This window comes from Dromiciops gliroides, chromosome 2 (genome assembly GCF_019393635.1).
Source record: "Dromiciops gliroides isolate mDroGli1 chromosome 2, mDroGli1.pri, whole genome shotgun sequence".
In the NCBI taxonomy this organism is placed as follows: domain Eukaryota; kingdom Metazoa; phylum Chordata; class Mammalia; order Microbiotheria; family Microbiotheriidae; genus Dromiciops; species Dromiciops gliroides.
Window position 1 is genome coordinate 195,959,229 of NC_057862.1, and position 27,746 is coordinate 195,986,974.

At 38.9% G+C, this 27,746-nt stretch overlaps 1 protein-coding gene and 1 pseudogene across 1 annotated transcript; one reads left to right on the forward strand and one right to left on the reverse strand.

Moving 5' to 3' along the window:
- On the forward strand, positions 1 to 25,231 carry TERB2 (telomere repeat binding bouquet formation protein 2). The gene is made up of 7 exons (XM_043988459.1): positions 1 to 64; positions 193 to 274; positions 3,539 to 3,678; positions 8,813 to 8,874; positions 14,993 to 15,078; positions 17,082 to 17,170; positions 25,086 to 25,231. Exons 1-7 carry the CDS (start codon positions 1 to 3, stop codon positions 25,229 to 25,231), a joined length of 669 nt encoding a protein of 222 aa, XP_043844394.1.
- On the reverse strand, positions 3,776 to 6,074 carry LOC122741653 (annotated as a pseudogene).
- Positions 25,232 to 27,746: the final 2,515 nt, after the last annotated feature.

The following is a 27,746-nucleotide window of genomic DNA, read 5'->3' on the forward strand; positions in this document are numbered from 1 at the left end:
ATGTTCAGGGGTCAGCGAGCCTGGTTCTGCCGAAGCGTGGGTCAGGATCTGCAGGAGCTTTGGGGTAGGGGGCGCGCAGCCCTGGGGTGTCTCGCCAGGCCTACCGTCCCACCACCGCAGAGGGGCTTGGGCCTCAGGGAGGAATGGGTGAGCGCCCCGCAGCCTTCGGCATACCCCACTCTCTCTCCACAGTGGCCCAAGGCGGAGTGATCAGCCACGTTCGAGAAGCGGACTTTCTATTCAGCTGTGACGCCTCGCACCCGGACACTATGAGGTATCCTTGCGCGCCCGGAGCCCGCTTCCCTTACTCCAACCTCGTGCTCCTGGACTCATCCTGCCTGCCACTCTGGGGCAGTCCCCTAGGGAAAAAAAAAACAAAAACAACAAACCTACTGATGAGGAAACTGAGGCCTAAGGCCATGCAGTATACAAAGAATGCCATTTCATCCATCAGTATGCGGAATCCTGTTAGGTTCTGGGGGCCCAAATGTAGAAGTGAGAGTTTCTGGCCCTCAGGGAGTTTACACTCTACCGCAGGATGCAACTATAAACAAATACGGGTTCACCCCAAAATAAATGCATAGTTATGGGGAGAAAGAAGAGAGGAAAGACATCACTGTTAACCACCGGGGCGAGGAGGGGGGAGGGGGGATCAAGAAGTGACTCAGGGGCAGCTAGGTGGCGCAGTGGATAAAGCACCAGCCCTGGAGTCAGGAGGACCTGAGTTCAAATTCAGCCTCATACACTTGACACTTACTAGCTATGTGACCTTGGGCAAGTCACTTAACCCTCATTGCCCAACCAAAAAAAAAAGTGACTCTTGAAGGACGTGGTGTGGTTGAGCCCTGAAGAAAGCTAGGGACTCAAGTATCTGGTTGAGAAAGGAAAGTCTTGCAGGTTTGGAGGATGGAATGTCATGTTATGGGAAACAGCCAGTAAACTAATTAGTCTGGAGGTTAGAGAGTGGTGCTTTATTATTATTTTATTATTATTTATTATTATTATTTTAAAGGAGAACAGAGGAGTTTGTACTTTATACTAGAGGCAATCGGGAGTCCCTGACGGGGTGGGACCTCAGCTATGTCTGAGCTAGAGAGAGAGGGGAGGATCTATATGCGAAGGGCCCGGTGAGAAGTGATTAAGGTCTATAGGTCTATAGGGTGGTCTAAGGTCTATAGGGTGGTTAGAGTGTGACTAGAGATTAAGAGTTGGGATTGAGAGAGATTGAGGAAATTGAATTGATGAGACCTGGGATTGGATTGGATATAGGCAAGTGTGGTTCCTAGGTTATGAATGGTGGGTTGCTGAAAGAATGTTGGGATCTTTAACAGAAAAAGGGAAGTTAGAGAAGGGCTGAGTGTAAGGGTAGTAAGAAAAAAGAGAAAATGTTCCGGTTTTGGATAAGGTTTGTTGCTGACAGGACATTCATTAGATATTCAGAGATAAGAATTGATCTGATAGTCCTCTGCTTAGAGGTAATAGTTAAATTCATGAAAAATGATGCTCTCATTGAGAGAGATTCTAGGGAGAAAAGGCAAAGGGGCCCAGGACAGAGTTGGGGTTACAGTCACCAGTAGGGGGAGAAACATGGATGACAGTCCTAAAAAAGGGACTGAGAAGCATCTGTAGGAGGAGAAACATAAAAATCTAGGGAAGAAAATTATCCAGGACAGGGTGTCCATCTACTGAAGGAGACAGAAGAACGAAAGCACACAATTAAGAGGGGTTGACCTTGGGGCAGCTAGGTGGTGCAGTGGATAGAGTACCAGCCCTGGATTCAGGAGGACCTGAGTTCAAATCCGGCCTCAGACCCTTGACACTTACTAGCTGTGTGACCCTGGGCAAGTCACTTAACCCCAATTGCCTCAACAACAACAACAAAAAAGAGGGGTTGGCCTTGGCGAGGAAAAGAACCATCTCCAAGACAGCAAAGGAGGAGAAGATGTGAGATAATACAGTGATTTAAATGTGAAATTGGGGAGGAGAGGGAGCCTCAGTTTTTTAGAGAATGAGGGAAGGTTCTCACTCAATAATTGGGAGGGATATTGAGGTGGTGGAGGTGGCTTGAAAACAAGGTTTGAACAGCCACTGTGTAGAATATGGGAAAGTCGATTAAGGAAAAATCATGAAAAATGAAGGAAAAGGCATGAAGCAGTGGAGGCCTTTTCATAACTAGAGAACATAAATTTGTAGTGGACCCAGAGTTCCTCCAGTGGCCCTCAGCAGCACATGAGCAATAAATCAAACATTTATTGAACACTCACTATGTGCCAAGCATTGTGCTAAGCATTGAGGATACAAAAGGGCAAGAAACAGTCCCTGCCTTCAAGGAGCTCACAATCTGAGACAACAAATAAATATATACATATAAGCAATATACAAGCATAAAAAGGAAATCATGAAGAGAGGAAAGGCACTAGAATTAAGTGGGAGTGGAAAGGGCTTCCTGTAGAAGGTGAGACTTAAAGGAAGCTGGGGGAGGCAGTATTCAGAGTAGAGGAGGGAGAACATTCCAGATAGGGAACAGCCAGAGAAAATCTGGGGAGGGGGGAGAGTTGGGGGTGGTCTTGTGAGAGGCCAATGTCTCTGAACCAAAGAGTGTGTGTAGGGGAGTAAGGTGTAAGAAGATTGTAAAAGTAGGATGGGACTAGATTATGAAGGACTTTGAACTAGAAGCAATGAGCCAGAATAGAGAAAGTAGATGATAAAACTGATCCAAGGTTTGTAAAGGATGAGAAGTAACAGCCTCTGATGCTTATTGTGCATATGATTTGGGGTAAGTCACTTAATCTCCCAGGCTTCAGTTTCTTCTTTTATAGAATTAAGGTCCCTTCTAGCTTTAGCTCTATGACTCTGTGTGTGATTCAATGGTCAAGGTCAGAATAAAATTAAATTGGTTATCTAAAGGGTTGATATTTAGAAGGGAGAAAAAAAAGTGAGATGAGTGCATGATTGATGGCCCAAGAAAACAGAAATAAAGACATGGAATGGATTTAGGAGGGGTGAAATCCTGGGCAGAGATGAGAATTTACCATCACCTCAGACTTTAAAACAGAAAGCTGGGGGGCTGCTATGTGGTACAGTGGATAAAGCACCAGCCCTGGATTCAGGAGGACCCGAGTTCAAATTTGACCTCAGACACTTGACACTTACTAGTTGTGTGACCCTGGGCAAGTCACTTAACCCTCCTTGCCCCACAAAAAACAAAAACAAATAAACAAACAAAAACCCTGAAAGCTGCCTAAGTTACAAAGCTTGGGGGAGTGGCAGGCCATTTAGGCTTTCTTTTCATGGGGGGGGGGGGCTGGAAATCACATTAAATGTTTGAATAGACTAATGTTTATTGGAGCTGATTAAATTCTCTGTGGACTTAGTAGCTTACTTCTTTCCCCTGCCCCTAAAATGTACCCTCTTTACCTTTTAAAGATTGAAGTTTGAGTTTAAACAGATCATTTCACCTTTCTCTTCTATTTACCAGATTTGTTCTTAAGTTTTAATATTCATTTTGCAAACTAAAATACTTCCTTTTTTCTCCTAGCATATATGAAAGCTTTGATTACATGGAAGATAACGCTACTGTGTTTCACGCTTATTATCTCTCAGCAATAGCCAATGCTGATATGAAAAACACAGTGCCTTTGGGTCACTATGTTCTTCCACCTGCTTGCCTGCAAAAAGGTTAGGAAAAGTAAAAATTGTATAAAGATATTGAAACATTCCAACAAATTCAATTATTCACCCAAAACCAATTTCTTAATTACTAATGTGTTCTAAATCACAACTTTTCTAAATCTCCTTCTTTTACACTCTTTTCTCCTAGTTTGAGATCTTCACTAAATTGTATTCTCCTATCTTATTGCAAGAAAGTTCTTCCTTATATGCAAGGCATTCATGATACTGTTTATTTTTTTAATTTTATGCTTAATTTTAATTTTCTCAATTGCATGTGAACAAAAAATTTTTAACATTAATTTTTTAAAAACTTTTGAGTTCCATATTCTCTTCTTCCCTCCCTGCCCCCCTTCTTGAGAAGGCAAACAATTTTGTGTAGATTGTACATGTGCAGTCATGCAAAACATTTCCATATTACCCATGTTGCTAAAGAAAATACAGACGAGGGGCAGCTAGGTGGCGCAGTGGATAGAGCACCGGCCCTGGAGTCAGGAGTACCTGAGTTCAAATCTGGCCTCAGACACTTAACACTTACTAGCTGTGTGACCCTGGGCAAGTCGCTTAACCCCAATTGCCTCACTTAAAAAAAAGAAAAGAAAAGAAAAAAGAAAATACAGACCAAAAAGTCCCAAGAAAAGCAAAATTTTTTAAAAAAGGATGCTTCAATCTGCATTCAGACTCCATCAAGTTTTTTTTCTCTGGAAGTGAATAGCATTTTTCATCATAAGTCCTTCAGGATTGTCTTGGATCATTGGATTTCTGTTCTCATCTAAGTCATTCACAGTCAATCATCATAGAGTATTGCTGTTACGGTGTACAGTGTTCTGGTTCTGCTCATTTCACTTTGCATCAGTTCATATAAGTCTTGAAATAGAAGGTCCAGACTTTTAAAAAAAAATCATGGTTAAAAAAATAAAATAAAATTCAAAAATCAAAAATCATGGTTTTAGGGGCAGCTAGGTGGCGTGGTGGATAAAGTACTGGCCCTGGATTCAGGAGGACCTGAGTTCAAATTTGGCCTCAGATACTTGACACTAGCTGTGTGACCCTGGGCAAGTCACTTAACCCCCATTGCCCCACCAAAAAAAAACATCACCTCATGTTTTTTTTTTTTATAATATTTTTTCCCAATTGCATGTAAAGATAGTTTTTCAACATTCATTTTTTTTTCCAGTTGGGAAATTTATTTAAACAGATGAATGCAACATGGGCCTCCTCATCTTTGCACTTAGAATAAGGTGTTGGCAGTATCATCAACATTGAGTGTTGATCTACTGTGATGGACTATATTCTTCTCACCAATGCAATGGTATAGAAGAGTTCCAGGGGACTCATGATGGAAGAGGATCTCCAAATCCAAGAAAAAAAAAAAGAACTGTGGAGTATAGATGCTGAGTGAACCATACTATTTCTTTTGTTTTTGGTGCTGTTGTTTTTTCTGTTTTGAGGTTTTTCGTCATTGCTCTGATTTTTCTCTTATAACATGACTAATGCAGAAATAGGATTAATGTTATTATGTGTGTGTGTGTGTGTATATATAACCTATATCAGACTACCTGCTGTCATGGGGAGGGGGGAGGGAGGGAAGGGAGGGAGAAAAATCTGAAATTGGAAAGCTTGTATAAACAAAAGTTGAGAACTATCTTTACATGTAACGGAAAAAAAATACTTTATTAATTAAAAAAAAAAAAAGAATAAGGTGTTGGAGGGGCAGCTAGATGGTGCAGTGGATAGAGCACCGGCCCTGGATTCAGGAGTACCTGAGTTCAAATCCAGCCTTAGACACTTAACACTTACTAGCTGTGTGACCCTAGGCAAGTCGCTTAACCCCAATTGCCTCACTAAAAAAACAAAACAAAACAAAAAAACAAAAACAATAAGGTGTTGGGCCTCTTGGTAGTGAAGTGTGGCTTGTGCTGGTACTGCAGGATTCTGTGGGGCAGCAGGAACTTGATTTTGGAGTCATGGAACTGCTTGACTGCATGCAGGCATCATTTGCTGGCAGGAATTTCTTCCACTTTTATCATCTGGATGAAGTGGGCTCTGGCACAGTGCCAGGTCCCCATATCTCGGTAGCACTGAGTGACAGCACCAGCAGTGGTCAGGTCCTTGTATCCCCTGTACATGTTGTGGGTCCCACTCCTGGAATTGTAGTGCAGCCAGATGCCAAAGTTTTTCACCCAAAGAGGGGGTCTTCTCAAAGACCTGTCCATAGTACACAATTTCTCCAGAAGACTTCTTCATCTTTTTCAGTTGGGAAACAAAGTACTAGAATCGGACTTTGCTACAACATGATTAGGAGCAAAGATCCGCATCCAATAAAGAGGTGGCACTGGACTCTCGGGTGTAGGCAGACATCGTCCAACTACCTTATACTCTCTCAGGGTACCTGAGGCCTTCATGATTCTGCCTCCTCACTCTCCACCAACCTGCAAAAGCTCAAAATTCTTTTATATCCACCCCCCCCACACACCCTGGCAGTGAGGGTTAAGTGACTTGCCCAGGGTTATACAGCTAGTAAGTGTCAAGTGTCTGAGGTCAGATTTGAACTCAGGTCCTCCTGAATGAATGCAAGGCTGGTGCTTTATCCACTGTGCCACTTAGCTGCCCCTCAACATTCATTTTTGTAAGATTTTGAGTTCTACATTTTTCTCCTTCCCTCTCTCCTTTCCCTCCCCCCTCCCGGAGCCAGCAAGCAATCTGATGTGATATAGGTTATACATTACAGTCATTTTGTTGTTGTTGTTTTGAGGCAATTGGGGCTAAGTGACTTGCCCAAGGTCACACAGCTAGTAAATGTTAAGTGTCTGAGGCCAGATTCGAACTCAGGTCCTTCTGAATCCAGGGCTGGTGTTCTATCCACTGTGCCACCTAGCTGCCCCACATTACAGTCATGTTAAGCATTATTTCCAAATTAATCATGTTGTGAGAAAAGAATCAGAACAAAAGAGAAAATCCACAAGAAAGAAGAAACAACAACCAAAAAAACTACAACCCAACCAAAAAAATAAAAATAGTATGCTTCGAGCTGGGAGGACATTGTGCATAGTGACAGCAGTATTGTTCAATGAACAAACGTGATTGACATAACTACTCTCAGCAATGCAATGATCCAAGACAATCCCAAGGAACTAATGAGAAAGCTTACTATTCACCCCCATAGAAAGAACTGATAAAAAGAACACTTGTGGATTGTACATATATAACTGGTTGTGATCTTGTGGAGGGGGGAGGAAAGGGAGGGAGGGAGGAAGAAAAATTTGGAACTCTAAATCTTATGAAAATGAATGTTGAAAACTACCCTTACATGTAACAGGAAAAAATAAAATAAATGTTTGTTGCTAAAAAATAAAAAATAAAAAATAAATGTGATGTACACATTTTTTGTGGCCTTTTTGTAGGTCACTTAACTTCTCAATGACATAGGCAATAAAAAAAGAAAAAAAATAGTATGCTTCGATCTGTATTCAGACTTCATAGTTCTTTTTCTGGATGATCTCATGATTCTTAAATTAACTCTTCTTGGCCTGTTTTCCAAATCACTTGTTGTTGATATCAGATATCTTACATTTTCATCATCATCTTCGTCTTGTTTTGCTACTTCTTGCTTTCTCATAAAGTGATTGATTTTTATTTGGTCTATTCTTTTTTTCAGAGTCCATTTCTTGGGTAAAGTTTAACATGTTCTCTTCTAAGATATTATATACCCACACACACACACACACACATACATACACACATATATATACATATGTATGTGTGGGTATATATATATATATATATATACACACATATATACATATATATATATATATTCATTTACTACTGCTTTTAAAAACTTGTATCAGTTGAATAATGACTTTGAAGAAGCCAATGCTGAGAGGAAACTTAACTGGTTATAATTTATTATACAAAGATAAAGTATATACTGAGGATTTGTGCTTGGCAGTGGCACATGGCTGCCCAGATCCCTTTTGTCCTGACTTGGATGTGCCATGGCATGTATGAAATCCAACTAGGAGCTGCTGGCCAGCTCCCCAAGAACTTTAGGTTGATCATGAGTAGCACCTGAGCACAAGGGATTGTGATTTTTAAAAAGTAACTAGCACCCTTAACAAATTTAGAGCAAGCAAACCCCAGGCACTTGTCATGAGTAGAGTAGATAAGGATACATATGTAGGTTTAAATAATTCTTTTGATATTACTTCTATGGAATAATCATTCACTCTGGCAGTTACCATCTATGTATTTCCCCCTCTACTTCCCCACCTGGCCAAATCTGATCAAACTACCTCAAAACTATAAAAGAGGGGGCAGCTAGGTGGCGCAGTAGATAGAGCACGGCCCTGGAGTCGGGAGGACCTGAGTTCAAATCCGGCCTCAGACACTTAACATTTACTAGCTGTGTGACCCTGGGCAAGTCACTTAACCCCAATTGCCTCATCCAAAAAACCCTAACCAACCAAACAAAAAAAACCCCAACAAAAAACACTGTAAAAGAAAATTATGTTGTATCATTTATTTTCTTAGTCATAATTACATTAAATAGTATAGTAAAAAAATCATGTTTTTTACTCAAACATTTGATGAGAATTAAAATAATCCCATAATTTATCCCCCAAATCTTACAGTCTGAGAATACAAGCAGTGTTTATAAACAAATATGAAATTTAAATATTTGGGGCAGCTAGGTGGCACAGTGGATAAAGCACCAGCCCTGGATTCAGTGGGACCTGAATTCAAATCCGGTCTCAGACACTTGACACTTCAGCTGTGTGACCCTAGGCAAGTCACTTAACCCCCCAAAAAAAAGAAAAAATTTTTTTTCTGAGGCAATTGGGGTTAAGTGACTTGTCCAGGGTCACATAGCTAGTAAGTATTAAGTGTCTGAGGCCGGTTTTGAACTCAGATCCTCCTGAATCCAGGGCCGGTGCTCTATCCACTGCTCCACCTAGCTGCCCCCCAAAAAAAGAAATTTAAATGTTTGGAATCCTGGTGATCCTACATATTCAAATATGCATTTAGTAGAATTACCCTGCAAATTATATAAATTGAAAGTTTCAGACAAAGTTCTAAAAAATGCTGCAATGTCAAATTAAAATGTGTCTTTCTGAGGAGCATTTATTTTTCTTTACTACAGAAATAAGAAAAAAAATTGGTAGTTTCATTTGGGAACAGAACAGTCATGTCATGATGGAGAAGGTAAGAGTAATCGAATGTTACTTTGATTTAGATGTGCACCCTTCTACGTTTTGGGAAGAAAGTAATATGATTATTTATTTGAAAAACCAATCTTATTGACATTTCATTTATCATCATTATCACCCTCATCATCTTGGTGATGAGGGTGACAGTGATTGTAATAATAATAGCAATAGTAACAGTTAGTGTTTATATGTCCCAGGCACTGTGTTAAGTGCTTTACAAATATTATCTCATTTGATCCTCATATCCCTGGGAGTTTGGTGCCATTATTATCCACATTTTGAGTTGAGGAAACAGATTAAGTAACTTTCTCAGTTTCACAGCTGGTAAGTGTCTGAGACTGTATTTGAACTCAGGTTTTCTCATCTCCAGGCCCAGAGCTATATCCATTGGGTCACCTAGCTGCCTAGATTGTTTTTACATAGCTGTCGTCTTCAAGTATATCCTTACTCCCCTACCCATATGTACGTTCTTTATAATGAAGAAAGAAAGAAAGAAAGAAGGAAGGAAGGAAGGAAGGAAGGAAGGAAGGAAGGAAGGAAGGAAGGAAGGAAGGAAGGAAGGAAGGAAGGAAGGAAGGAAGGAAGGAAGGAAGGAAGGAAGGAAGGAAGGAAAGAAAGATTTCAGCAAAATAAAGAACTATGGTGATTAAATATGTGAGTTATTGCCATCATTGGGCTAAATGAAATTAAAAGTGTTGGGGCGGCTAAGTGGCGCAGTGGATAGGGCACCGGCCCTGGATTCAGGAGTACCTGAGTTCGGATCCAGCCTCGGACACTTGACACTTATTAGCTGTGTGACCCTGGGCAAGTCACTTAACCCCCATTGCCCCTCAAAAAAAAAAAGTGCTTATTGTTATTGCCTAATTAATCAGCTGTTCTGTTATATGGATTTATGTATCTGTAAAATTATATATAAGAGAATCTAGAATGTGAACACATTTATTCCATTAAGTGAAGAATACCTATATAATCCCAGTAACTTTGCTAATATAATTTTTGTAACTCTACTTCATAAATTATACCTATTAGATGGCTTTTTTTTCTGTGCAAAAATTGAAAAATTAGTTAAATTTTCTACCAGCTTCAAACTGACTTAACACTTCTAATTATATTGGGATAATTTTACATTTTTTGCACTTTCCTTATCTTTATTTATTGGCTCCTCATTGTTTTTCATTTGTTAATGCCTTCATAGTTTTATTTGTGTGTATGTTTAAAAATAAAGACCCTGAAAAAATACTGTTTAATTTTTTGAAATTGTTGCCTTTGCATTTAGAAAAATTAAATTAGAATTTAAAAATGTTTTACTGATCCTTAATTTTTTAAATCTTAGTCACTTGCTAATTCAATCCTCACCCAGGGGAACCCTCCTTTAAGCAAAACCAATTGACACAGCTTGCCTTTGATTCCAAGCAAATTTCTAGGAAGTGTTAATAAAGGGATGATTAGTGAATATCTAGACAAGGAAGTTATGATCATAGAGAATCAGCATGGCTTCATTAAGAACCAGATATAATGAACTAATTTTACTTCCTTTTTGAATTAGACTGGTAGATCAAGAGGATTCTGTAGACAGTTTGCCTAGATTTTAGCAATGTATTTGAAAAAAGTCTTTAATGCTGTTCTTTTGGAAAAAATGGAGAGCTTTGTTTCAGATGGTAATACAGCTGGGTAGGTTCAGTTTGGGTTGAATGACTGGCCCCAAAGAGTGAACATTAATTGTTCAATGTCAAATTGAAAGGAGCCCTCAGATTGAGTGCTCTGCTTGGTTCTTAATTGCTGAGAATCCTTACCAGTGATTTGAATAAGGTATAAGATGATGGGGGGCGCTGCTAGGTGGCACAGTGAATAAAGCACCAGCCCTGGATTCAGGAGGACCTGTGTGACCCTGGGCAAGTCACTTAACCCTCACTGCCCTGCAAAAAAGTAAAACAAAGATGATGTGCTTATAAGATTTGCAGATTAACAAGGCTGGGGGGCAGAGCTAACATACTGAATAAGAGAGTCAGGATACAAAAAAGATTTTGGCAGGCTAAAATCTTTCTTTAAATTATACAGCATATATGCCTTAGCATTGCAATGATTTAAAAATACAAATAGGTCCACTTTAAATCCTGTGCTCTTACCACTTTTTTCAATAAGTACTCTCCCCATCCATTCTCTCTCTCTTTTTTTTTTTTTTGGTGAGGCAGTTGAGGTTAAGTGACTTGCCCAGGGTCACACAGCTAGTAAGTGTTAAGTGTCTGAGGCTGGATTTGAACTCAGATACTCCTGAATCCAGGGCTGGTGCTTTATCCATTGCGCTATCTAGCTGCCCCCCCATCCATTCTCAATAACAGTAATATCCATTAGCAATCCTACCCCATTAAGGCAGCGCATTAAAATACTGGTTTTAGTAACAAGAAATGTAGTAAATTTTCATCATTCCTCTTTGGCAGTGCCTGAGTTTTCATTCAGAGCAACACCAATGCACAACAATACATTATATTGAAATTAATGTGGAGCATCATATCATGAATGTCCTTTTTTGTAGTTTTGAAAAATAATCTGCCCCTCCCATTATGCCTCCCCTTAGTTGAACAGTTGAAAAAAAAACCAGACCCCCAAAATAAACAGGCTTGAATTTTAATGAGTATAACTTTATATTTGGGAGCAGAAAATCAGCTTTATAAGATGGAGATGACATGGCTAGACAGTAGTTCATCTGAAAAAGATTTGGAAATTCTTGTAGATTGCAGGCTCAATGCGAGTCAGCACAATAAGATAGTAGCCAAAAAAGCTAATCTAGTTTGTGGCTTTGTTAATTGAAATAAGAGGTGACAGCCCTGTTCTATGTGCTCAGCTTTGGGCCACTTATATTTAGATTACACGGTCAATTGCAAGTATTGCTTTTTATGAAGGACATTGGTAAACTATAGGGCACCTAGAGGAAAATAGTAAGGATATTGATACCTCAAAGCCATGGCATATGAGGAGAGGTGGGGAATGTTTAAGCTATTATAGAAGAGTCATAGAGGAGACATGGTAGCTGTCAAATACTTGAGGTGTTGTCATGTGGAAGACAGACTAGACCTGTTTTGCTTGGCTCCAGAGGAAGAAACCAGGACTGATGGGTAGAAGGTTAAAAGAGGCAAATCTAGACTTTATGGAAGGAAACACTTTATTACTAATAGAGTGGAATGGATTGCCTACAGAGGGAGTAGTAGGTTCCCTCTCATTGGAGGTTTTCAGTTAAAAACTGGGTGACGCCTTTTCTGGGATGTCTTAGGGGGCATTATCATGCAGTTATGAATTAGAGTCCTTTCCAACTCAGAATTTATTATTCTATGAAGTAACAGTGTATGTAGCATTGCATGCCCATAGTCCATCACCTCTCTGTCTAAAGAGGAAAGTATATTACATTATTTATCTGGAGCCAGGATTAGTCATATTTAACTTGATTCTTGATGTCTACTAATCTTGTTTTCATTTACATTATTGCAGTCATTATGTATTCTGTTTTCCTCGTTTTTTCTTTGCTCTGCATCGATTGATACAAATTTTCTCATGTTCCTCTGAATTCCCTCTTAGTTATAATTTCTTGGGCCATAACAGTATTCTATCATATTCATATGCCACAGTTTTTTCCAGTTTTTCTTCAATTGATAAGCAATCGCTTTGTTTCCAATTATTTCCTGCTATGAATTTTTTGGTATGTGTAGGATGTTTCTACATATCAAAGATGATGAAGAGTTTAGTAATTTTTCTTGAATAATTCAAAATTTCCCTCTTAGTTTTATGTGATAGAAGAGAGTCCATCAACTATGTCCTGAAGTGCTCCAACTTTGATTAGTAATGGAAGTTTGATTCTGTATTTGCTGGTATGTGTAGTTGTTTGACAACTGGTTTATGTGTGTAGAATTATTGAGCAGAAAGGCACCTTAGTGATCATGTTGTCTAATTCACTAATTTTATACAAAACTGAAGTCCAAAAAGGTAATTATTTGTCCAAGGTGACATGGCAAATAACAAAGCCAGAACCAGAACTCTAACAATATTTAGGAAATTAGTAGATTGTACCTGTTTGGACTGTAGTGAATGATCATAGTCAATGACTTGAATGAAAGCATAGATGGGTAAGCTTTTCACATTTGTGGATAACACAAAGCTGAAGGGAGGGTTAATACAGTAAAGATCAGGATGAAGATCCAAAAATATGTTAACAATTTAGAAAGGGTAGGCTGAATCTAATATGGTGGGATTTAGGATTAAAATGCAAACTCCTATAAATGAGTTTTAAAAAATCAATTGCACAAGTTCATAGTATGGGGAGTGGAAGGGTAGAGATATTGCTAAATAACAGTCTTTGTGTAAAAGACCTGACAGTTTTGGTGGACATCAAGCCCCACATGAGTTAACAATATAACATGGCAACCAAAAAAGGTAATTCTATTTTAAGCTTCATTAAGAGAAGAATAGTATCCAGAATGATGTAGGTGATGGTCCTGTTGTACTCTGCCCTGGTCAGACAACATCTGGAAGGTCATGTTCAGTTCTAGGCACCATGTTGTTTTCTATTTCTTTTTTTAAATAAGTTTTTATTGACATCTTTCAGTTTCACATTTTCTACATTTCCCAATGTGCCCTTCCTTCTCTCTCTTCCAAAGAACAATTGTTTATAACAAAAAAGTGAGGGAAATAGTGAAACTGACATATTGAAAAGTCTGATCATAGATGCAACATTCCATACCCTATTATCCTCACCTCTTCAAAGAGGTTGGAGAAGAAGGCACATTTTAGGAGAGAAAAGTTTTTAATTCTTCCAGATGGTAAAGGGATCAAAACCATGTCGTCTGAGGCTCCCTTGAAAGTACCATGGATGTTTATATTAGAAAAGACTTACTTGGCAGTGGGTGGGTAAGGAACCTTAATAACTGCCTTAATGTATTTGAAGGTAGTCTGATCAGACTTGCTTTGCTCCAAAAGGCAGAACTAGGCACAGTGGGCCTAGAGAAGCAGATTTAGGCTTGATGTATGGGAAGAATAATTTAAACAGTTCAAAAGTGTAATGTATTGCTTCAGGATATAGAAGATACTCCATCTCTTTGGCTTTTTTTTTTTTTGGCGGAGCAGTATGGGTTAAGTGACTTGCCCAGGGTCATACAGCTAATAAGTGTTAAGTGTCTGAGGCCGGATTTGAACTCAGGTCCTCCTGAATCCAGGGCTGGTGCTTTATCCACTGCGCCACCTAGCTGCCCCCCCTTTTGAAAAAAAAATTTAAATTTTATTACAAATTTTTTTTTGTGGGGCAGTGAGGGTTAAGTGACTTGCCCAGGGTCACACAGCTAGTACATGTCAAGTGTCTGAGGCCGGATTTGAACTCAGGCACTCTTGAATCCAGGGCCAGGATACTCCATCACTAGAAATCTAGATGACTCCTAATCCTAATCCAGTTTGAACTGGATAACTTCTGAGGTACCTTTCAGCCCTGAGATGCTATGATTATAGGTACCATTTCGAAGGAAAAAGTTTATTTAATTGATAGTAATTCTATTCTCAAGTGGCTACCACATCAAAATATTTTAATAGAAGCAATTGGGCTAAAGCCCAATTTTTAAAAAGTTGGTGATGGGGCAGTTAGGTGGCCCAGTGGATAAAGTACTGGCCTAGGATTCAGGAGGACCTGCGTTCAAATCCAGCCTCAGACACTTGACACTTACTAGCTGTGTGACCCTGGGTAAGTCACTTAACCCTCATTGCCCCCCCCAAAAAAAAGTTGGTGACAGTAACAAGGACAAATTCTGCAAGTTTTAAAATCCAATTCAATATAATTTCTTATGTAATACCAGTAATAGAAGTAGTTGTAGAGTATTCATCCTTTAGATGAAACCTAGTCCATATTCAGTTACGTTAGCGCTAAATGCTCCATTTGGAACTTTTAAAAAGTTTTCATTTCTCATATTTCAATTTGATTTACTTCACTGGCTTATAACCTTTATGGAATTTATCAGCCTGCCAAAAGGGCAAGAATGTTTAAAAAATTTGTTTAAAATATTTTACTTTTGTTTAAGAAATCATAGTAGTTAAGTCATCTGTGAACTGTCTTTTTACACAATTTATTTGCCTATCCACAGCATGATGAGGGAAAGCCAAGTGAAATACAGAAACTCGGGGAAAATACTGAATTATTGACACAACCTGAAAAAGATCTAACCATAAGGTATTGTGTTCATCACTATTTGTTATTGGAATAATTATAAAAAACAAAAACAGATCAATGATCCCACTTTTAATCCTTGAATTTATAGGGAGCAAAATGGTGTTATAGAGAAATTGGGGGGGGGAGGGGTTGGGGTAGAGGTTCTTAAGAATTCCTCTTTCAAGAATTACACCCTCTTGTATACAAATCCAATTAGAATAAAATAATAGTTTATGGAAAGGAAACCAAGAGAGAAGTCCTTGGACTTCTTGGACTTCTTCTCATGGGGAGAAGGCACATCACAGAGGCATGGCTCTCTGAGATACCTATCTCCTCGAGCAGAAGACGGGCAAATACCGATGGGCTGATTATCTGACTGTGGAAAGTTCCCTTATTAGGGGAGGGCCATCAGAGGCAGATTTCTAGAATCATCTCCATCAGAAGCAGATTTCTCGAACTATCTCCAACCCCCTTCACTTCACAAAGGCAGCAACCACACCTAATCTTATTTCCCTAAGGGGTGGGGGAGACTGGAATGAAGAGTGGTGGTCCTCAAGCTAACTCAGTCCAGATTGGGTACTGCTTATCTCTTTAGGTGTGTCCGTCATTTGGTTTCGTTTCTCAAGGAGAAGTTTCCTTGATTTCCACCAGAAAACTTCTGAGGTACCCCAGGTCCATAACAATGATGAATGGTGGAAGAAAAAAATTACAATATTTTATTTCTCTAATGTCTAGAAGAAATTACTGAAAAATCAATAATACAACTATAAAAAAGCATTCTGTATTAGGGAGCTGAAAAAAGTTTCATTAGAATACAGGTTTACAGCATAGTTATCATAGAATAAGAATTAGGAAATAAACTAGATTTTTGTTTTTAAATGGATTTGCTTTATTTTGAAGGCCAGGCACTATCAAAATACCATCTTACTCAGCCCAGCCCCGACCCACTATTCTCTTGCTTATTGGGATCACTAAGGCTGATTTTCCTTTTGACTAGCTTTAAAGAGGGTTGTTGGTGTTGAAGTTCGCTGAGAGAGTAGAGAAAAAAAATATTAAGGTATAGTAAGAAGAGAAAATAAATGTAATTTTTAGGACTAAGAGGAATGATTAGGTAAAAGAGCGGTAGCCCAAATAAAAAAGGGAGTAGAGACTCTGCCTGCAGCTCTTGACTCTAATACAACCCTTAAACCCAAGGTTTTTCTGTTTTCCCTAAAATTCCTTTAGGTCTACATAGAGCTGTTCCTTGTAGGACCACCAGAGGGCACAGTGGTAGCACAGATAAAATCTAGGTTGTGCTTACCTTCCAAAAAGCCTAAGGTCAACAAAAGCTGAAGAAAAAAGCATTTGTGAGGAGGCAATTCTAACTTTTATTGTTGTGGGACAAGGGGAATTTGTTTTGCCTAAATTAGCTGAATTGGTTTTTTAGGGTGTACTTTTCCCCAGTTCTTTACATAATTTTGCAGATCTTTTGTTTTAGTTGTTGGGAAAAAATATCTGTGGTTCCATTATTCACTAATAATGAATCCTATTTTTAGACATTTAAGATTTCTTAATAATACATTTCAGGGGGCAGCTAGGTGGTGCAATGGATAAAGCACCGGCCCTGGATTCAGGAGTAACTGAGTTCAAATCCAGCCCCAGACACTAGACACTAGCTGTGTGACCCTGGGCAAGTCACTTAACCCTCATTACTCTGTAAAAAAATAAAATAAAAGTATGGAGCTACTGGCTCAAGTAAGCCAAAGATGTACTCCCTTTAACTTTTAACTTTATAAGCACCGTTGCTAAGGAGCACAAAAGGTAATATGTAGTAAGACACCATTTAATAGTTTTAACCAGTGAGACCTGAGTTCAGAACAATGAGCCACTGAAGCTAAATTTATGTGGACAGGTTTTCCCTGAAGTTAAATTTAAATAAAGTGTTCTAGGTTTGTTTCGTTGGTTTTTAAATATGAATTAGAATCCAGAAAAAGAAATACAGATATTAATTTATTGGGTTTTGCCCTCTATATTTCATTTTGCAGCACAAAAAAGTATTTCTCAAGGACTCCAGTTACAGGAAAACAACTATATTATCCTCTTCAGAATTATCCAGTGAATAACATGGTAACAGGTAAAAGAAAAAAGAATGAAAGAAAGTTTAACCTTTTAAACAGATTTTATAAAGAAGATACAAGTGATTAAGTTGAAGGATGAAAATATAATAACTTCTTCCAAAAAAAGAAAAAGAAAATATAATAACTTCAGTAGCTTGACAGATCTAGCCCACTATCGGTCATTCATAGAAATGGAGGTCAAGGGAGATAATTCACATTCAGATGTTATGCTTAGTTGATAGTTAATGGCATTAGTTGACTAATAATAGGCAGTAATAGTTATTGGGGGTTTTTTTGTCCAGACCTGTGATTTCTTTGATGTAGGAAACTTCTGGTGAGGAAATACAATTCCCTCTATCGGTCTGCCTATTGCAGGTTTGCAACTGTTTTGCAACTTACAATCTTGGAGTGTTGCCTAAGTCGACAACATATATCAGAGACTAGACTTGAACCCAAGTCTTCTTTATTTTAGCTCTCTATACACTACTCCATGTAGTCTCTCGAGAAACCCAAATTATGGGGGAAATGAAAACCAGCAGCTCCCAAAGCCAACTTCAGATAGTAACTATTATCAGACTGTTGAAAAAGAGAAAATAGAGGACAGTCTGTATGTTAATAAAATTTTTTCAAATTTAGATTTTTTATTATAAATTTAACAATCACAAACATGTCAGTATACAAAGAACAAAAATGAGGATCGTATATGACACTGAATTTGTTCTGTTACAGTTTTTTAAAACATTGAATTAAAACATTAGTGATACAATTGCTTTGGGTTCCCTTCTGAACCTTTTTCTTCTATGCACTTTAAAAATATTTTGTTGCTGTTTATTTTCCCTTTTTTGCATCTCTATCACCACCCACCAAATCACTTCTCTCTTACCAGATAGAAGCCATCTCTTATTATAATAAGTATAGTCAAGCAAAACAATTCAACATAATTGGCCATATCTGAAAATGTATGTCTCAATCTCTACTTGTACTCTGTAACCTTTCTACCAAAAGGTACAGGTACTAGGCTTCATCTTCAGCCTTCTGAAATTGTGCTTCATCACTGTACTGATAAGATTTCTGTAGTCTTTCAGAATTGTTTTACATTTAAATTGTTGTGGTTGTCATGTAAATTGTTCTCTCATTTCTGCTCATGGCTTAGCACAGCCTTATGGGCACTATGCCCTCCATGATACGGTATTTATTAAAAACAAAAAAATGCTGTCAGTAGAAACCAGTTGGCTTAGAAGACTTTTGACTTCCTGGATGTTTAAAGGTGATAAATTACATCTAAAGACAAATCAATGAAAGACATTAATATCGATGATTCAGTTAAGACATTAAGTAAGATTTAGACATGTGATAGTGCTAACTATTCTTCATTCTTTGTTGCTGGATGAAGAGAAGAACTATTACCCCCCTCCTCAATGCCACCCCACACACCACTATCACTGCCTCTGCCACCAAAAACAGAGTCAAATATAATTCTAGAAAATAGTTGGCTGTCATACTAAGATATAAACGGAATTATTTTATTCAGCCCAGGGTTCAGTGTCGGGGGATATCTGTGTGATAGAGTGAATGGAGTTGAATTTGGAGTCAGGAAAACCTGAGTTCAAATCCAGCCTTAGACACTTACAGTGTGACCCTCAGCAAGTCACAACTTCTTGGTGCCTCAGTTTCCTCATCTGTAAAATGGGGATAATAATAGCACCAATGTTCAAGGGTTGTTATAAGGCTCAAATGAGATAATATTTGTAAAGCTCTTTGCAAATTTCAAAGCACTCTCTTAGTGCTAGATATCATTATTATTATTGATGAGTCTAAAGGAAAAATAATTGTTTCTGTTGCTCAGGCATTTATATATTAACAAATAATTCTTCCCCCCATTTGTATTTCTATATTCAACTTTTTTTAAAAAACCACTTTTGGATGTAGGGGAGGGGGATCAGGAAGAGCAATTTGTTTGTAGTTTTTAGTATCCTCAATGGCAGCTTATGGTTCTTTGATTTATTAGTCAAAGAACAAGCATTTACTAATGCCTACAGTGTGTTAGGGAATACATTGACAAAAAAAGAGATCTCGTCCTTGTCCTGAAGGCACTCACATCCTTTTGAGGGAAACAACACTGACATGTCAAGGAAAAACAAAACACATACAAGGTAAAGACAAAAGGAATGAAGGGGGAAAGGGTTCTCTAGTACCTGGGGGACCAGGAAGGGCCTCCTTTAGAAGGTGAAACTTAAACTGAGCCAGGAAAGGAGCCAGGATTCTAAGAGGTAAAGGTGAGGAGAGAGTCCACTATAGATAGGTATGGGGGGGGACAGTCACCTGGGCAAAGACTTGTCCTGTATGGGGAACAAGTAGGTTTGTTTTATTGAATCAGAGAATAGAAAAAGTATTATATGTTTATGTGTAAATACATATAATATGAAGCCTGCTTAAAACAACAACATATGTAATGGTTTGAACATTGACATTCAAAGCTGTCTTGCTTATTTTTGTTTTCCTCTGAACTTCCTTCTCTTCTCTTCCGTGTTTTTGTTTTTGTTGTTGTTGTTGTTGTTGTTTGTTTGTTTTTTGGTTTTTTGCTGGGCAATAAGGGTTAAGTGACTTGTCCAGGATCACACAGCTGGTAAGTGTCAAGTGTCTGAGGCCGGATTTGAACTCAGGTCCTCTTGAATCCAGTTCCAGTGCTTTATTTACTGAGCTACCTAGCTGTCCTGCTCCTTCCATGTTTTGTTTTGGTTTTTTTGGTGAGGCAATTGGGGTTAAGTGACTTGCCCAGGGTCACACAGCTAGTGTTAAATGTCTGAGGCTGGATTTGAACTCAGATCCTCCTGACTCCAGGGCTGGTGCTCTATCCACTGTGCCACATAGCTGCCCCCCTTCCATGTATTTTTCCTAGGAGTTTTCCTTTGGGGATCTCTTTCTGGAGGTGATTGGTGGATTCTTTCAATGTCTATTTTAGCTTCTTCTTCTAGAATTTCAGGGCAATTTTCCCTGAGAATATCTTGGAAGATGATGTCTAAGTTCCTTCCTTGATCATGGTTTTCAGGTAGACCAATAATTTTCAAATTATCTCTCCTGGACCTATTTTCCAGGTCAGCAGTTTTTCCAAGAAGATATTTCACATTGCCCTCTATTTTTTTTTTTTTTGCAGGACAATGAGAGTTAAGTGACTTGCCCAGGGTCACACAGCTAGTAAGTGTCAAATGTCTGAGGCTGGATTTGAACTCAGGGACTCCTGAATCCAGGACTGGTGCTTTACCACTGCGCCATCTAGCTGCCCCCACCCTCTATTTTTTTATTCATTTGGATTTGCTTTATTGTGTCTTGGTTTCTTCATAAAGTCGCTAGCTTCTATTTGTTCAATCCTAATTCTTAGGCAATTATTTTCATGAGAGAGTTTTTGTACCTCCTTTTCCATTTGGCCAATTTGACTTTTTAAGCTGTTGACTTTTTTCTCATGTCTTTCCTGCATAACCGTCATTTCTTGTTCCATTTTTTCCTCTACTTCTCTAACTTTTTAATCTTCAAAGTCCTTTTTGAGTGCCTCTATGGTCTGAGACCAATTAATATTTTTCTTGGAAGCTTTAGATATAGGGGCCTTAACATTGACATCTTCCTCTGAGGGTGCACCTCAATCTTGTCACTGAAGAAACTTTCTATGGTTCTCACCTTTCTCTGTCTACTCAACTTGCCTTTCTTTTACTTGACTTTTAGCTCCTTAAAGTGGGGCACTGTTTCCAGGCTGCAGTATCCCAAGCTTCAGAAGTCCCAGGCGGTATGATTTAAGGAGGATCAGGTTCTTCACTCGCCTGGCCTGTTCCCTGGTCCTTAGATGACCCCAGACCAACTTGCTAATCAACCAGCTTTGTGTGTTGTGGTTGTCAGCTCAGACAATCCTGTGCCCCTCCCCCACCTGGGCCACTGCTCCTCAAGCCTACCTCCTGGTTCCCAGCAGGGGTGAAAAACCCAAGTTCTACCTCAGCACCAGCATAGACCCCTGTAGTCTCCCCCCTGCCTAGGGCTCAGCCCTCTCACCAGACTGAGCTTAGTTCCAAATGACACTGGTGCTGCAGCTGATTCAGAGGCTCTGGGGGTCTCTTTCTCTGGTGAGGCCTTCCTGGGACTGGATCTGTGTTAGGGTGACTGTGGGGTTGGGCTCCACTCCTGTCTCAGCACAGCAGCTCCCTCCTTCTGACCTTCCAAGCTGTTCTTGGTTAGAAGATGATTTCAGCACATTCTTCTGTGGGTTTTACTGCTCCAGGCATTGTCCTATGGCGTTATTTGGATGTTTTTGGAGGGATTGTGTCATGAGTTCAAAAACTCACTGTGTTTCCTTCGCCATCTTGGCTCCACCCCTCCCTCCATGTATATTTGAGAATATTTCACCAACCTCTTTTCTTTCTTTTTCTTTTGACACTGTTACTCCACTGCTTCCCACCCCACCCCCACCTTCAAATAATGCAATTCAATTTTCAACTCAATAAACATTTAGCACCTACTATGGGCCACACACTGCTAAATGCTGGGGATACAAAAAAATACAAAAGACAATCCCTCCCATTGAGGAGCTTACATTCTAATGGAGAGAAAACATGGATATACAAAATAAGCTATATAAAGGATAAATAGGAAATAATTAAGAGAGAAGACACTGAAATGAAGAGAGGTTAGGGAAGGCTTCTCTTGTAGAAGGTGAGATTGCAGATGAGACTTAAAGGAAGCCAGGGAGCTCAGTAGTCCGAGTGGAAGAGGAAGGGCATTCCAGGCATGACGGAGATCCAGAGAAAATGCCCAGAACTGAGAGATGGAGTGTCTTGTTTGTAGAACAGCCAGGAGGCCAGTGGTATTGAATCAGAGTATAAGAAAACTGGAGCGGTAGGAGGGGGCTAGGTTATGAAGGGCTTTGAATGCCAAACAAAGAATTATGTGTTTGATCCTGGAGACAATAGGGAGTGGAGGGGTGGGGGGAGTGACTTGATCAGACCTGCATTTTAGGAAAATCACTTTAGTTAGTAGCTCAGTGGAAGATGGATTGGTGTAGGGAGAGACTTGAAGTAGGCAGACTCCCAAGCAGGCTATTGCAGTAATCCAGGCATGAGGTGATGAGGACCTGCACTAGAGGGGTGGCAGTGTCAGAGGAGAGAAGGGGGCATACTTGAGAGATCATGCAAAGGTGAAACTGCCAGGCCTTGGTAACAGGTTGGATATGGGGGGGGGGGGGGTGTGTGAGAGGTAATAAGGAATCCAGGATGACTCCTAGCTTGGGAATCTGAGGGACTGGGAGAATGGTGTTGTCTCTCTACAGTAACAGGGAAGAAAAGAGGAAGGGAGAACTGGGGCGGGGGGGGGGGGGGGGGGGGCGGAGATAATGAGTTCTGTTTTGGACATAATGAGTTTAAATGTCTATTGGAGGGCAGCTAGGTGGCGTAGTGCATAGAGCACCAGCCCTGGATTCAGGAGGACCTGAGTTCAAATCTGGCTTCAGACACTTGACACTTACTAGCTGTGTGACCCTGGGCAAGTCACTTAACCCCAATTGCCTCACTTAAAAAACAAAGTCTATTGGACTTCCAGTTTGAGGGAATTGGAGATTAAAGGGAAGGTAGATTTGAGATTCATCAGCATAGAGATGGTAATTAAATCCACAGGAGCTAATGAGATCACCAAATGAAGTAGTTTAGAGAGAGAACAGGACTGAGACCAGAACCCTAAGGGACACCTATGCATAGAGGGCATGATCTGGAAAAGGAGACAGAAGGAGCAGTCAGATAGGTAGGAGGAGAACCAGGAGAGAGGGGTGTCCCAAAAACCTAGAGAGAGTATCAAGAAGGAGTCATCAGCAAGTGTCAAAGGCTGCAGAGAGCTCAAGGACAATGAGTATTGGGAAAAGTCCATTGCATTTGGCAACTAAGAGATCATTAATAACTTTGGACTCGATGGCCTCTTGAGGCCCCTTTTATTTATTTTATTTAAAAATTTTTTTTTGCAGGGCAATTGGGGTTAAGTGACTTGCCCAGGGTCATACAACCAGTAAGTGTCAAGTGTCTAAAGCTGTATTTGAACTCAGTTCCTCTTAACTCCAGGGCCAGTGCTCTATCCACTGCGCCACCTAGCTGCCCCTCATTAATAACTTTGGAGAGAGCAGTTGGAGGATAAGGTCAGAAGCTGGTTTGTAAGAGGAGAAAGTGGAGGCATGGCCTTTTTGAGGAGTTTAACTTCAAAGGGCAGAATAGAAATAGGATGATAGTTAGTAGGGTAAAAACACAATCCTTACAATACAAGTATATAAAAACCTGGAAAGACCTAGATGAACTGAAGCAGAGTGAAATGTACTGTATACAAAATAACAGCAATAGTGTAAGATGATCTGCTGGGAAGCATGTGGTTATTTTCAGCAAGGCAATGATCCAATATAACCCTGAAGGATTAATGAAAATTGCAACCCATCTACAGAGAAAGAACTTATAATATCTGAAAACAGATGGAAACACATTTAAATTTTTTTTTCTCTTTGACAATTCCTTAATCTGAAGTTTTGTTTTTTGACTGTTTTCTCTCACAACCTAGCTAATGTGGGAATGTTTTCCATGACTACTCATGTATAACTTATTTTGAATTGCTTGAGTTCTTGTGGGTGGAGGGTGGGAAGGGAGGGAGGAAGAGAAGTTGGAACACAAAGTTTTTAAAAATTGATGTCAAAATTTGTTTTTACATATATTTTGGAAAATAAAATTCTATTCAATTAAAAAAACAATAAGTATAATCAAGCAAGCAAATCCACATATTTGCCACATCCAAAAATGTATGTTTCATTCTGCATCTTGAGTCCATGTCCCCCCTCTCAGAGGTGAGTAGCTTGCTTCATCATCAGTCCCCTAGAGTCTTTGCTGGTCATTGCGTTGATCAGAGCACTTAAGTCTTTCAGACTTTTTTTCTTTAGTGTTCTTGTATAAATCATCTGATCTCCTGCTCCCACCTTTTCAAGGAATTCCAGTGGCTTCCTATGACCTCCAGGATCAGTTATAAAGCCCTCTTTTTGACTTTTAAAGCCATTTATAACCTAACCCCTTCCAACTTGCCAGCTAGTGTGAATATGAATATATGGATTACCTGGATTTGATGGAGGTGTTTTATTATCCAAAAATATTTTTTATGAAACCCTGGTTTAATAGGAGCAAATTGCCCTTCAACTGAACTCCAAACTGAGTCCAGATAGCTGGCTGATACAAGTCCCTACCTGGTGACTTCTTTCCTCAGGATAGTAAATCCTTATCTAATGGGGAAATCTGGGCATCCTCATCCTTGCCAAACCCTTTTCTGGAATCCTGTAATCTTATCATAGTGTTTCTGTTAAGTTGAACTATAGCTGAAATTGCTAAAATGTCTGTTCTTGTCATAGTATTTGCTTTTAAGTTGATTTGTATCATGCTAATGAAACTTAACAACACCCTGTGACCAATGAACAAAGAAATCTTACATACCCTCAGAAAGAGGGAGTCTTCGAGCTCCCCTCTTTGGAAGGGTCTCCAGCATGATCATGCTTATATTTCTTCTTGGGACAAAATAAATTGGTATCATGTTTTTTCTGTCTGTCTCTGATCTGGTTTATCCTGTAGGATCTCTACAATCTCTGTCTCCTGGCTTCTTTCAAGTCCTATCTTTTACAAGAAACCTTTTCTGGTCCCCCTGCATGCCAGTGCCTTCCCTCTGCTGATTATCTCCAGTTTATCCTGTAAATATCTGATTTGTACATAGTAATTTGTCTGCTTTCTCCTCCATTAGACTATTCTGTAGTCTGAGTAATTTCAGTGCGATAACTGGAATCTCACCTTCTTTTCTGTACAACTTTTTCATTAATCCTAACTCAAAGCCTCAAAAAGATTGAAAACAAGGATGTCTGGCACTTCAAATACAATTTTCTCTCTATAGGTTATGCCTCTATTGATACAATGAAGAAATTCCTTGGGGAGCTACATGACTTCATTCCTGGAAGCTCAGGCTACTTGGCATATCATGTTCAAAAAGAAATCAATGTCTTTTCTGCTGTTAAAAACAAATTGAAGAGAAAATGTTAAATTGGATTATCTTCTGCTCATCTATTTTCTATAAAATATGTTACTAAGTTAACCATTGTTTAATATTACCATTCTTTTATTTTAACTGCATTTTTTCTCTGTCAACATTAATAGAACTTTTTCTCATTAGAAACCTTGGAGCCATTTTGGTCATATAATAGAAGATCTGGAGCAGATTATTTTGCCCTAATTTGTAGCATTAAGGAAGCAAATTATAAAATTACAGGGTTTTTTTGTGTTGTGATTGTTATTGAAATGGCCATTCCATTATAAGTTTTATATTTACTCTTATTAGTCAAAATGTTTCATTTGGCTTAAAATTGCTATATAAGAAGTTCAATGCCACTAAAACTTTATAAATATGAACATACATCTGATGATAATTTAATTTGACATAAGGTATTATGGAATACCACAGTAAATTTTCATCTAACAGAATATTGAGTCACTTTTCTTTGCTGTAAATCAGATAGAGCCACAGTTTAGGAATTTAGATTTCTTGTACTAAAAAATCCTGAAAAGAATGACATGTTTAAAAAAATAAATTCAATGCTGTGTCATTATGACCAAGCTTGGCCTGGAGAATTGAGAAAATACACCTCCTTCCCTTCTTTGCTCCAGTGCTAGGGGGTGGAATAGTGTATCTATTGTTAGGCTTGGTTCGTGTGTTAATGTTTTTGCTGAGCTGGGCTTTTTTTCTCCTTTTTCTTATCACAAAGAGATGGCTCACCCAAGAGGTGAAGGAGAAGGGGTGTTTTAGAATGAAAGGTGATGTTAAAAGAAATAATAACAATAAAAAGCTGTATAAAAGAATTCTGTAGATGTGCTTTAAATGTTCACTAACCAAAGTGATGAAAAGTTTTAATGCAGACTCACAGTGCATGAACTGAAACTAACTGGTCATTGAATTGGAAGAGACCTTTGAGATCTTCTAGTCCTTTCTCTCATTTTACAGAAAGGAACTGAGGCCAGAGGCCTGCCTAAGGTTATACAGCCAGGACTAGAACTCAAGTCTCCTGACTCCCAGGCCTCAATCATATGAGATATCCCATAGCATATGTATAACAGGAAGATGCCAGCATACCTTGAAAGATTTGAGGGCAGTTAGGTGGTGCAGTGGATAAAGCACCAGCCCTGGATTCAGGAGGATCTGAGTTCAAATCTAGCCTCAGACACTTGACATTTACTAGCTGTGTGACCCTGGGCAAGTCACTTAAACCTCATTGCCCCCCTCCCCCCACCCCCACAAAAAAAAAGAAAGAAAGAAAGATTTGATAAGAGTTGGAGAAGCTTTCCTCTCTTTAGACTGTTATTGTGTAAACATTTTGGTCCTTTGCTAAGAGATTATAATCTCTAGTATAAATTACAGCAGATAGAAGTTAGTCACAAGTTAGCATTAAGCTCATGGAGAATAATTACCCTCTATATTTAGTTGGCAACCTTCTTGTGATCATTATTCTACTAAGAACCAGGTCATTTCCTTTGTCTACCCTGGAGATAACAATATACAAGTAATTTCTATTTAGACCACAAGATTCATAGAACAAAATTGAATATTGAAGCATCTTTCCATCTTGAAATTTTGCATATTTCAAATGAATTCTGTATAGATTTAATCAGGGATTAAAAGTGGAATTTTTATTCTGAGTTTCATTATAATATCATGAATGTTAAACAGTTTGAAGACTAACCGATAAGTACTTCTCAATAAAATTTTGGTATTTTGAGAAGATGGCAATACCACATTCCTTTTTAATGTTTCTATAGTAACTAACATGTTACAAGGAAATCACTATTATCATGTGACCATTTCTAATGCACTGAATTCTGTTTTAAATGGAAACTTTTATAAGAAGCATACCTTCTCTCTGCCCTATCTTCTTCATTTGTCTGATACTGGGATTTACTGGTTAGTGAGCTGCATATCCTCTGACAGTCCCCTTTCCCCACATTTTCACTTTTGAATATATTCAAGTAACCTAATGCTAAGTCATTATGATAGTTATTGGGTTGATCCCATGGTAAACAAATTCCCCAGGGTGAATCATGAAGTCTTAAGTCACCAAAAGTAGTCATTTACCAATAATTTGCCCCTTTGTGACCTGTTTAAGACCATGCAGAAATATAAAGTAACCTTGTATCATTCTGTCCTGACAGTTCACTGAAATAGTATTGAGAAATAGTGATAGGGAGAAAATAGGTTTCATTAGTGTATGTGTATGCCACGTTTTAGTTGGTGAAATGGACAGGGAAAGATGGAAAATCTTGATGATTCTGGGATAGATAGTCTCCACATACTACTTGGCTTACACAGTGTTCTAGTCCCCTTGCTTGCCTGAACTGAAATCATCTTTTCTCCCAAACCCTCACCTCTTCCAAACTTTCCTATTACTATCAGGGTACCACTATTCTCCCAAAAATATCTCTAGGGTAAATTCTTTAATATTACTGTGATCTGTCTAGAGTTACTAAAAACCTCAGATTTATTCATGTCTAGGCTAGGGTTTCTTAATCT